This window comes from Triturus cristatus, chromosome 3_2 (genome assembly GCF_964204655.1).
Source record: "Triturus cristatus chromosome 3_2, aTriCri1.1, whole genome shotgun sequence".
Lineage (NCBI taxonomy): Eukaryota > Metazoa > Chordata > Amphibia > Caudata > Salamandridae > Triturus > Triturus cristatus.
Window position 1 is genome coordinate 1,211,801,719 of NC_140584.1, and position 12,692 is coordinate 1,211,814,410.

Below are 12,692 nucleotides of genomic sequence, written 5' to 3' on the forward strand. Positions count from 1 at the left end.
CTCTTGTGCACTGAGACACCAGGTCCAAGCTCACGAGGTGCGGTCATCTGATGCCAGGAGCTCTTGTGCACTGGGGCTCCAAGCTCACGGGGTGCAGTCATCTGATACCAGGAGCTCTTGTGCACTGGGTACCCAAGCTCACGGGGTGCAGTCATCTGATACCAGGAGCTCTTGTGCACTGGGGCTCCAAGCTCACGGGGTGCTGTCATCTGATGCCAGGAGCTCTTGTGCACTGGGGCTCCAAGCTCACGGGGTGCGGTCATCTGATGCCAGGAGCTCTTGTGCACTGGGGCACAGGTCCAAGCTCACGGGGTGCGGTCATCTGATGCCAGGAGCTCTTGTGCACTGGGGCACAGGTCCAAGCTCACGGGGTGCTGTCATCTGGTGCCAGGATCTGTTGTGCACTGGGGCACCAGGTCCAAGCTCACGAGGTGCCGTCATCTGATGCGAGGAGCTCTTGTGCACTGGGGTACCAGGTCCAAGCTCACGGGGTGCTGTCATCTGATGCCAGGAGCTCTTGTGCACTGGGGCACCAGGTCCAAGCTCATGGGGCGCAGTCATCTGATTCCAGGAGCTCTTGTGCACTGGGGCACCAGGTCCAAGCTCACGAGGTGCTGTCATCTGATGCCAGAAGCTCTTGTGCACTGGGGCACCGGTCCAAGCTCACGAGTTGCCGTCATCTGATGCCAGGAGCTCTTGTGCACTGGGGCACCAGGTCCTAGCTCACGGGATGCGGTCATCTGATGCCAGGAGCTCTTGTGCACTGGGGCACCAGGTCCAAGCTCACGAGGTGCTGTCATCTGATGCCAGAAGCTCTTGTGCACTGGGGCACCGGTCCAAGCTCACGAGTTGCCGTCATCTGATGCCAGGAGCTCTTGTGCACTGGGGCACCAGGTCCAAGCTCACGGGATGCGGTCATCTGATGCCAGGAGCTCTTGTGCACTGGGGCACCAGGTCCTAGCTCACGGGGTGCGGTCATCTGATCCCAGCAGGATCTGGTTCTTGAACCTAGACTCACAGCGGCCTCTGCCTATTTCACTTGTGTCCTGGTGCAGTCAGTTCCAGCTCTTGTGTTTAACCCTTTCACTCTTTCTATGCAGACGGCTCTGAAGGTGATGGACTTCGGTGGGGAGGAGATTCGAGATATCTTCAAACTTCTCTCGGGCATCCTGCAGCTTGGCAACATCCAGTTCATGACAGCAGGGGGCGCGCAGATCACCACCAAAGCAGGTGAGCCCTGGGGAAGTGCTGGGGTCAGGTGAGCCCTGGGGAAGTGCTGGGGTCAGGTGAGCCCTAGGGCAGTGTTGGGGGCAGGTGTGCCCTGGGGCAGTGTTGGGGGCAGGTGTGCCCTGGGGCAGTGTTGGGGGCAGGTGTGCCCTGGGGCAGTGTTGGGGGCAGGTGTGCCCCGGGGCAGTGTTTGGGGCAGGTGAGCCCAGGGGCAGTGCTGGGGGCAGGTACGTACTGGGGCAGTGCTGGGGGAAGGTGAGCCCAGGGGCAGTGTTGGGGGCAGTTGAGCCCAGGGGCAGTGCTAGGGGCAGTTGAGCCCAGGGGCAGTGCTGGGGGCAGTTGAGCCCAGGGGCAGTGCTGGGGGCAGTTGAGCCCAGGGGCAGTGTTGGGGGCAGGTGTGCCCTGGGGCAGTGTTGGGGGCAGGTGTGCCCTGGGGCAGTGTTGGGGGCAGGTGTGCCCCGGGGCAGTGTTTGGGGCAGGTGAGCCCAGGGGCAGTGCTGGGGGCAGGTACGTACTGGGGCAGTGCTGGGGGAAGGTGAGCCCAGGGGCAGTGTTGGGGGCAGTTGAGCCCAGGGGCAGTGTTGGGGGCAGTTGAGCCCAGGGGCAGTGCTAGGGGCAGTTGAGCCCAGGGGCAGTGCTGGGGGCAGTTGAGCCCAGGGGCAGTGCTGGGGGCAGGTGTTCCCTGAGGCAGTGCTGGGGGCAGGTGTTCCCTGAGGCAGTGCTGGGGGCAGGTGAGCCCTGGGGCAGTGCTGGGGGCAGGTGAGCCCTGGGGCAGTGCTGGGGGCAGGTGAGCCCTGGGGGCAGGTGAGCCCCGGGGCAGTGCTGGGGGCAGGTGAGCCCCGGGGCAGTGCTGGGGGCAGGTGAGCCCCGGGGCAGTGCTGGGGGCAGGTGAGCCCCGGGGCAGTGCTGGGGGCAGGTGAGCCCCGGGGCAGTGCTGGGGGCAGGTGAGCCCCGGGGCAGTGCTGGGGGCAGGTGAGCCCCGGGGCAGTGCTGGGGGCAGGTGAGCCCCGGGGCAGTGCTGGGGGCAGGTGAGCCCCGGGGCAGTGCTTGGGGCAGGTGAGCACTGATGCAGCGTTGGGGGCAAGTGAGCCCTGGGGTAGTGCTGGGAGCAGGTGAGCACTGTTACAGTGGTGGGGGAAGGCGCGCACTGGGGCAGTGCTGGAGGCAGGCGAACACTGGAACAGTGCTGGCGGCAGGACAGCACTGGGGCATGGCTTGGGCAGGTTAGCAGTGGGGCTGGGCTGGGGGCAGTGCTGAGGGCAGATGAGCCCTGGGACAGTGCCGGGGAGCTAGTGAGCCCTGAAGCAGTAGTGTGGCAGTGCTGGTTGCAGATGAGTGCTGGTTGCAGATGAGTGCTGGTTGCAGACGAGTGCTGGTTGCAGACGAGTGCTGGTTGCAGACGAGTGCTGGTTGCAGATGAGTGCTAGGGCAGTGGTGGGTCCATGTGAGTACCGGGACAGTGCTGCGAGTCGGCTAAGTACTGGAGTAGTGCTGGTTGCAGTTGAGTACTCTGAGCACTTGGTCGGTGAGTACCAGTCTTTTGTCAGTGCCTGCTTGAGTCTCCTGTTTGTGAGTACTAGATCGTTTGCCCAGTGAGTACCATTGCTGTCTGTTCGTGCACTTCAGAGCCCTGAGGTGTTTCTCACTAGAGGTTTAGGGCAGAGAGCACCAGAGCTCCCATGAACCCTAGCATGTTAGTGTTGTGAGCTCCGGGATCCTCTGATGTGTGTATCAGAGCAATCAGTGTGTGAGTATCCGAGGTCTCCTTCTGTACTCTGTCTCTGAGCACCAGAGCCATCAGTCATAGAGTATCAAAGCCATCAATCTGAGTATCAGAGGTCTCCTTCCGTACTCTCTGTCTCCGAGTACCAGAGCAATCAGTCATTGAGTATCAGAGCCATCGCTCCTTGTGTATGGGAGCCCTCAGTTACATTGTACCAGCACCTTCAGTCTGTTAATACCAGAGGCCTCAGCCTGTAAAAACAGGAGCGATCAGTCACTGAGTACTGGAGTCTTCCGTCAGTAAATACTGCAGTCCTTGGACAGTGAGTACCAAAGCCCTCTGTCTCTGAGCACCAGAGCCATCAGTCATTGAATATCAGAGCCTTCATTCTGTGAGTATCAGAGGCCGTCTTCAGTACCTCGGTCGCTGAGTACTAGAGCCATCGGTCACTGGGTATCAGAAGTCTTCTTCAGTACCTCGGTCGCTGAGTACTAGAGCCATCGGTCACTGAGTATCAGAAGTCTTTTTCAGTACATGGGTCGCTGAGTGCCAGAGCCCTCGGTCTGTGAGTATCAGAGCCATCGCTCCTTGTGTATGGGAGCCCTCAGTTACATTGTACCAACACCTTCAGTCTGTTAATACCAGAGGCCTCAGCCTGTAAGAACAGGAGCCATCAGTCACCGAGTACTGGAGTCTTCCGTCAGTAAATACTGCAGTCCTTGGACAGTGAGTACCAAAGCCCTCTGTCGCTGAGTACTAGAGCCTTCAGTCAGTTAATACTGGAGTCTTTGGTTCCTCAGTTAATACCAGAGCCTTGAACAGGAGTGTGAGGGTACTGAACATCAAAGCTGGGTTCTGCCGATGATGCGTTTACTGGGGTCCAGAAGGGGCGGAGACCGATGTAGGAAGTGCCATGGAGAAGGGAGTGACCTCCTGAGTTCTGAATTGATTGGAGTTTGGCATGAGATGCCCTGGAAGGCCAGGAGGACGGTGTTGCTGTAATCCGGGTGTGAGGGCATCAGCCTGGACGTGAGCATGTGCCTCCATTGGGGGTGGGGGGACGGAAGGACTTACTTGTCGGTTCCAATCACCTGAAGATAAGTAGGGTGTGGGGAGGCCCCTGGTAACCTTGCATGTGGGACTGCCTCCACAAGGGTCCTGCCGCGATCCAGCACAAACCCAGGTCATTGCAAAGGATGATGGTCAGTACATACATCATCGGTGGAAGGGGCGGTTATCTAGTGTTCTGAAATGGAAGATATGTAAAGATGGAGACAGAAGAATTTAGGGGTGGGGGGCTGTAGGCGGAAGGGTTCCTGCTGCATCTACATCCGTGCAGAAATGCAAAGAAGGTCTTCCAGACACAAGGATGCCGGGACGGCAGTGCTGATGCACGATGGGAAGGTCAATGCCCTTTGGACCTTTCGAGGTCATCGGCAGCCTTCACGGTGTTAGGGGTGAGAGCATGTGAGGGGCATTGTGGGCCTTGGTCCTCTCTGCAGGGTCATCCCCCAAACGTTTTGCCTTCACCCGTTTCTTTTATGAACCAGTTTTTGTAGGCATTAGGACTCTGTGCACTTTACCGCTGGTAGCCAGTGCTGAAGTGGTTGTGCTCTCTCCTTTACACGTGGTAATGTTAGCTTACACCCAAATTGGCACAATTCATTTCCATTCAGATACGTATTAAAGTGTTTCAACATTTACCCAGGGCCTGTAAATTAATTGCCACTAGTGGGCCTGCAGCACTGATTGTGCCACCCACTTAAGTAGCCCCTTCAAACATGTCTCAGGCCTGTCACTGCAGTGTGGCTCTACTGTGAAGTTTTAAACTGTCATTTCAACTTGGCAAAAGAAGCCTTTTATTAGGCCTAACCCTTCCTTTTTAATACATATAAGACACCCCTAGTGTAGGCCCTAAACAGCCCGTAGGGCAGGGTGCAGTGTATTTAAAAAGTTTGACATATGCTTTTCCGCTTTGCATGGACAGGTAGTGAAAAGCTCTTAAATTAGTTTTTCACTACTGTAGGACCCATCTCTCCTTTAGGATAACAGGAGGTTACCTTATTACATTTAATCAGTGCTAACATTTGCTTGTGAACAAGTAGAAATTTCATGTTTGGTCTCTAATGAATTGTAATATAAAAATCCTCTTTAATGATGATGGATTTTGAATCACAATTCTGAAAAAGACACTTTTAGAAAGTTGGCATTTTCTTGTCCTATTTATTTGGCGCTTGCATCCTGTATCCTGTGTCACATGAATAGGTGTATGTAGGAGAGTAGGGCCTGCTTTCTATGTTCACCCCCACTTTTTGCTTTTGCTTTACTGGTTTTCGACTTAGATGTGGCTGTGGGCCTGCTAATCAGACCCACAGCCCAGCTGTTCTCTCTCTAAATTAATACTATGTACTTTAGGTACATAACCCAATTGGTAAGGATCACCTTTTCAGGCCCTGTAGAGAGCACCTTAGGTGCCAGGGCATAGGTGTACCCTAGGCCTACCAGGGGATGCAGCATGTATTATGCCACCCCTGGCTGGCCTTCCATTATGACACAACTGGCTGATCACTCAGCTGGGGCAAGGTCGTGTAATCACCCCTTGCTTAGGTGTAGTATTCCTACACCTACCTTCTATATAGACACATGGATACCTATCAGTCACTCCTATGGCAGGCCTTAACAATCCTGAAGGCAGAGTGCTTGGTAACATGTGAGATGATGCTCTAGCATGAGCTGAGCCTGTCTGCAGCTTTCGGAACCATGTCCTTATAGCTGTTCTATGATATCGCCTACCATATACTCTTAAATTGCCTTATAATCCTCGCGGTTATGGTAACTATGGTTTGGCTTTATCAAAACATGTCGTGTAAGGTGTCTAACACTTTGGAATACTACCCCCACACCGTTTCTGGCAGTGAGGATAGTATTCCTCCCTTCTCGAGGGAGAAGACATGTTGAGTACCTACTTACGCGGTTAAAGTTAACCAGAGCCCCAGCATCACAAAATGGATGCTGCTGCTGCGACACAAGTCTGACCTCCTGCTGCTGGGAGTGATCCCGGCAAGGGAGGCTTGGACAATAGGTTTCCTGCCTTGGGAGGTGCTAGCGCCACCCCAGACGGGCCTTAGTGTATTGGGGCAGGGAGGGATGAATGAAACGAGACATTGCCTGGGGCACACAAGGTGTTCCATGCATAGTCCAGTTCAAACCGGTGCTGGGGCACTCCAGCCCCAGTCCTGGCGTGAAACTGGACAAAGGGAAGGGGGTGTAACCACCCCCCTCCCAAGTCCGACCCATAAGGCGTGACCTAGCAGGTAACCCAGCCTCCCAGATTAGTATAAGAGTGGGAGCTGAGTCCCTAGGACTTTCCTGAAACCTGGACTTGAACAAAAACTCTGGACCTTCGACATTCGACTACGGAAGAAGACTGAAGAATCTCCCTTGTGGCCAAGGAGTGGCCACCCTGTGCAAACAGGCACCATCAAGCGAACTGCCTTTTGCTTTGCCTAAAGTTCTACGAGGAACCGCCTGCAGAGCACGACCAGCGCCTTGACTTCCAGACTTCTTCGACCCTGATCCAAATCCACAGCAAAGCTGAGATCCGTGGAGGCGACGAGAGACATGGGACCGGCTACCTGGGAAAACTGGCTACTAGCTTCCAGCGCAGCTTCTGAGGCATCCTCGAAGTTGTGCTTTGGGGATTGAGAAGCCCCAACCCCGAGCACCATCTGCACCGAAGATCAGCCCTCCACACTCCACGAGTGCGTGGGGCCCTTCTGCATTTTCCTGCTCGACGCGTCTGTCCGGTTACTTGCCCGTTGGCTAGTAACCTCTGTGACAACGAACCTTTGACTTTCCACCACTGGTTTGGCTCTTCCAGACTGGCTCCTGTTTCCCTGTGAAAGAGAAGCACCTCAGGCCTCCCTGGTCTGCAACAGAAGCAAGTCCTTCATCCTGCGTGAGGTGCGCTTGCCAAGGCTTGTTGGGTCCCAACTCGACATCGACGCCGCCAACAGCAAGAGCCCTCGTGGGACAGCTCACCTCCTGGGTCTGGTCGTCCTCGACGCCTCCTGGTGCCCGTGGCTGCTGCGACAAGCTTCACCTCTTCACCTGCATCTTCACGACATCGCCTGGTGCCTTCCTGGTTCCTTCCTGGCTCCTGGCTGGTGACCTAGACTCTGTCCTCTGTGCCTGCAGGTATCCTCCTTCTTGATTCCAATCTTGGGATCCACCGGACACTCTTCACTGACTGCCTGTCAGCATCTTTTCTTCAGGCATCCATAGGAGTCAACAACGAAACCCGACGCAAGTTCACACCTACGCACCCGCAGCCTGTGGGCTAGGTAAACTGAGTACTTTGGTGCTCACAAGGGTATTGACTATCCAAGGGTCTAGTTTCCAAGTTTCCAACTCCTAGCACCTTCAGAAGTGTCCTAAAACTCTTTAATTCTAAACTGTACTATTTCTATCGACTTTACTCATTACGCGTGAGTGTTTACACTCTGCACCTGAATCCCGTGGGCCTCCCACTGCCTAGTAACTGGTAGTATAGTGTAGCCCCAGCGATTCCCTAGGCCTAGACCTAACCTGTGTTTGTGACAGTGGTTCTTATACCACTTACTTAGTATATGGTTTGCGTGGCCCCTAGGGCCTAACTGTATTACTTACCTGTGTGACTTATGTATGCTTAAATAAGACTGTGTTGTACTTACCTCGAATCTCATAAAAGTGCTGAGGGTATTTTGACTAGAATAAATACATACAATTTTTATATATCTGTTGTGGTGTCCTTTCATTTGGTATACAAGGGATTGCAAATTGTATCACAGCTGGCTTCACTTTCCATACAGAGTTTAGCCTAAGACTGTTCTTGTCCATGCTACCACTAGGATATCTGGTCTATAAGGTTGACTTTACAACCAATCACCATAAGGGTTGTTTGGACTGATATAAGGTGTACACTAGAACTAGTGACATCATACATCAGGCCAACTTCTCACATTGGTGAGCAGCGGTTGGGATCCGAGCTTGCTGTTGTAATACCATTGCAATCTTGAGATATCAAATTGGAAGATCACAAAGCTATTTGTCAGGTACATATAACATAGATTATAAATACTTAAGTCCTACTGGACTTAGTTGTTGTAGGTTGAAGGGCCTAGCACACCCTGACTACAACTACTAGATAGGGTTTCGTAGATACAACTAGTGTAGGTAGGTGCACACACCACACCCTCCCTAGATCATGTCTCTGAGAGCAGATCAAGATGATTCTCTCTCAGGAGGGGTAGATCCTAAAAAGATACCCTCCAGATATGATACCCTAACTTTTCAGGAGATGAGACAATTGTGTACCTCCAGAAAGTTAAAACAGGGTTCAAACCCTACCCTCATTCGACTAGTGGAGATCTTAGAAGAGTATGATACTCAGAAAGCCTCCCAGGTTAGTACCTTAGGTACAGGTGAGGGTCTACCCTCTACAGATTAGTCAGAAGGGACTTCAGAGGATGAGGTAGATAGCCAGGTCCAAGTTGGGAGACTTAGCCAGGCTAACTTAAGCCTACATGGGAGTCAGAATGGGATCCCCCCATTCAGACCCCCAGGTGGACTTAACCAGAGAGATGGGAGGAGAAGATCCCCTTCCAGGGAATCTGTCCACTCCAATGTCTCTAATAGCTCCCATGCCTCTTCTCATAGGGGAATGACTTCTCCACAGAGAAAAGAGCATCAGGCCAGAATGAGGGAAGTCAATCTGAGGATTGAAAGGTAAGAACTTGCCCTTGCCAAAGAGAGACTTGCTCTAGCCAGAGAGCAAACGTTAAGTGGGTTAGGACCCACTGGTGGCAGCACTATCCCTAGAGATAGAGACAGGACCTTTGAAAATAAGAACCTGAGCAAGACTGTCCATCCCTACAAGTGTGGGGATGACATCCATAAATGGATAACTGCTTTGGAGAGGGCTTGCAAAGTACAGCAGGTACCCCAAAGTCAGTGGGCAGCTATCTCGTGGCTCTCCTTCTCTGAGAAAGGTAGAGACTAGCTCCTCACAGTTAGTGATGAGGATGCTGACAATTACACTGTCCTGAAGAGTGCTCTGATTGATGGGTTTGGCCTAACCACTGAACAATACAGGTTGTTGTTCAGGGATACCCAGAAGACACAGACTCAGGACTGGACTGACTTTGTAGATTGTGCCACTAAGGCTTTGGAAGGCTGGCTATTGGGAAGTAAGGTTAAGGACTATACAGGATTGTATAATTTGATCATGAGAGAACAAATCCTTAACAACTGTCAAAACCAGCTACTGCATCAACACCTGATTGATTCTGATCTGACTTCTCCCCAAGAATTGGGAAAGAAGGCAGATAGATGGGTCAGGACTAGAGTTAAGCAGAAAAACCAGAACCAGGGCGGTGATCAGAAAAAGGCAGACCAGAAGGGTAATGATCAGAAACAAAAAGACCAGAAGTCTTCACCAGGCCCCCAAAAGGCTCAGGGGGAGGGTGGTCCCAAAAAGGATAAAAAGAAAGATGGCCAAAAGAAACCATGGTGCAACTACTGTAAGTCCAACTCACATTGGTTTAGTGAGTGCACCAAAAAGGACAAGCCCCCAGCCACCATTGCCCCTAAGGCAACTGTACCCCCTAGTCCAGCTGTAAGTGGTGGTTCCCAGCAAAAGGGTGTAATAGGGTTAACCCTGGGAACTGAAGTGGATTCTGGCCTAGTCAGAATGCCCACTCAGGCTGTTCTGATCTGTGATGGGGACATAGCGTTGTCCTCTACTGTAGGCCCCAGTAACCTGGGCAAGTACAGACAGACTCCTTTAATCAACCAAAGAATGGCTCAGGCCTACAGGGACACAGGTGCTAGTGTCACAATGGTGACACCTGCCTTTGTGGACCCTGGACAGATCATGCTAGGTGAGAATTACCTAGTGACCAACGCTAGCAATGCCACTACCTCCCATAATGTGGCAATTGTTAACTTCTCCTGGGGAGGGGTAACTGGCCTCAAGAAAGTTGTTGTGAGTTCAGACCTTCCTGTAGAGTGTCTGTTGGGAAATGACCTTGAAACTTCAGTGTGGGCTGAAGTGGAGTATAGGACCCATGCAGAAATGCTGGGAATAGATGCACATGTCCTTGCTGTGACCAGGTCACAGGCCAAAAAGTGCACCACTGAACAAGTGCTGGATCCTGGGACAATGGACCAGACACAAGCCAAGAGAAAGAGCAGTAGGGGTAAGGCTGTGCCTTCCCCCCTGCCTCAGGTAGAGAGTCAGCTCTCACAGGAGAATGATTCTGAGAGCCCTGAAGGAACTGTCCTGGAAGAACTAGAACCTGATCAGGTTGAGTTTCTTGGGACAGGGGGACCTTCCAGGGCAGATCTGAGGCAGGCCCAATTAGACTGTCCTTCTCTTGAACCCCTCAGACAGCAGGCTGCTGCTGAGGCTGTAGGGAATGCTCAAGGTACCCATAGAGTGTATTGGGATGAAGGGCTGCTGTACTCAGAGGCTAGAGACCCCAAGCCTGGTGCGTCCAGGAGGTTGGTCATACCATTGAGTTTCAGTGGCTTCCTTCTTACCTTGGCCCATGATATTCCTCTTGCAGGACACTTAGGCCAGAACAAGACTTGGGACAGACTTGTCCCTCACTTTCACTGGCCTCACATGTCAGAAGATACCAAGGAGTTTTGTCGCTCCTGTGTCACCTGCCAAGCCAGTGGCAAATCAGGTGGCACCACAAAGGCCCCCCTCATACCACTACCTGTGGTGGGGGTCCCCTTTGAGAGAGTGGGGTTAGACATTGTTGGACCAATGGACCCCCAAACCGCATCTGGGCACAGATTCATACTGGTGATGGTGGACCATGCCACCAGGTACCCAGTGGCTATACCCCTGAGGAACACAACAGCTCCTGTTGTGGCAAGGGCCCTGCTTGGAGTGTTCTCCAGAGTGGGCTTTCCCAAGGAGGTTATTTCTGACAGAGGTGCCAACTTCATGTCAGGATACTTGACTGCAATGTGGAAGGAATGTGGTGTAAAGTACAAATTCACTACCCCCTAACACTCACAATGCAATGGGCTTGTTGAGAGGTTCAACAAGACCCTAAAGGGAATGATAAAAGGTTTACCAGACAAGCTTAGGCGAAGATGGGACATCCTTTTACCCTGCCTTCTGTTTGCTTACAGAGAGGTCCCACAAAAGGGAGTTGGCTACAGCCCTTTTGAGCTTTTGTTTGGGCATCCTATAAGGGGACCCCTATGTCTAGTAAAGGAAGGATGGGAGAGACCTCTCAGACAACCCAAACTTGATATAGTGGATTATGTACTTGGCCTACGCTCCAGGATGGCAGAGTATATGAAGAAGGCTTCTAAAAACCTTGAGGCAAGCCAAGAACTCCAAAAAACTTGGCATGACCAAAAGGCTGTGCTGACTGTGTACCAGCCAGGACAGAAAGTGTGGGTGTTGGAGCCAGTGGCATCATATGTTAATATTTATATAAACACAAGTAGTCTCGCCTGATTTTCAACCCCCACATTCCCTAGTGCTGAAGTGAGCCAAGAACCTCATCACATCTACAAATCCCCGTCTGTGTGGCTTTGTGCCCATTGTAGAAAGGGCTCCCAGATGTCCCGCGGCCTGGAAGTGGGTGGCATGAGCTCCCAAAATGTGGACAGCTGGGCATGCCCATATGTTACCGACGCAAGCCAATCCTCCATTGACGGCAGCCTCTTCCCGCCCCAACACACTGCTACCTGCCTTTTAGCAAACAGTAATAACAGGGCATGTAATTTACGCACTTTCGGCAGGGTATCTTTAACATATCCCAGTAGCCCCATTATAGGAGTAGGCGCATCGGATCTTCCAATTATTTGGTTAATATAGGCAAATATTTTTGTCCAATAATCTGTTAACTTTGGGCAGTCCCATGCCATGTGTAAAAACGTGGCTGGGGAGAAACCGCACCTCCAGCACCCATTGTCTGCACGTAACCCCATCCTATGTAGCCCTATAGGAGTCCTATAAAATCTGTGCAGAAACTTGAAATGAATTAATCGCAACCTGTAATTTGGCGACAGTTCAGTTAACTGCCCGCAGCAGAACTTCCACTGGTCCTCAGACACCGGGATGGCCAACTCAACATTCCAGTAGTGCAGTGACTTGGGGCGAATCACCGGGGCCGAATCCTGCGTGGTCTTATAAATCCGCGTTACCAACCTTCGAGGGGATGGAGAGCCAACCACGTTTTCCAGGGTGGCCAGGAGTGGCGGAGCAACTGGAAAATCCCCACTAAGAGCCTTACAGGCCGCCCGGAGCTTATGATACATAAATCTCTCGGTAAAGGACACCTCTCGGTCTCCCTCCCCAGATGGAGGGGGTCTGAAAACATTGTCAGGCAACAAGTCCGCAAATGTACGGAGACCTAATTTCTGCACGAGTGTGCCGTTGATTCCGTCCATTACACATGGTAACAATGGATTCCGCGAGAGCGACAACGATGGGGCATAGAGCACCGGGACCCCCGCCCTCCTGCGTAGCCCCTCCCAAGCCCATCTCAGCGTGCCTGCAGTGTCTTTGTCCGCCCTGGCGCGGCCAGCAGGTTTGCATATTGCCACCTTCAACGGAGTAGGCGCAACCACATCGCGCTCCACCGCCACATGTGGCTGGAATGGTGTTGGGTGCACGCAAAAGTGTAAGTACTGGGCCTGAGCACTTAGCGCAAATAGACGCATATCTGGCGCC

General features: G+C 52.7%; 1 protein-coding gene across 1 annotated transcript in view; it reads left to right on the forward strand.

Moving 5' to 3' along the window:
* LOC146859468 (unconventional myosin-X-like) overlaps positions 1-12,692 on the forward strand; it is an 869,852-nt gene that overhangs the window by 422,679 nt on the left and 434,481 nt on the right. Inside the window, exon 10 of the mRNA XM_085650190.1 lies at positions 1,101-1,230. Within this exon, the coding sequence (XP_085506316.1) occupies positions 1,101-1,230 (130 nt within the window). The remainder of the gene's footprint in view (positions 1-1,100; positions 1,231-12,692) is intronic.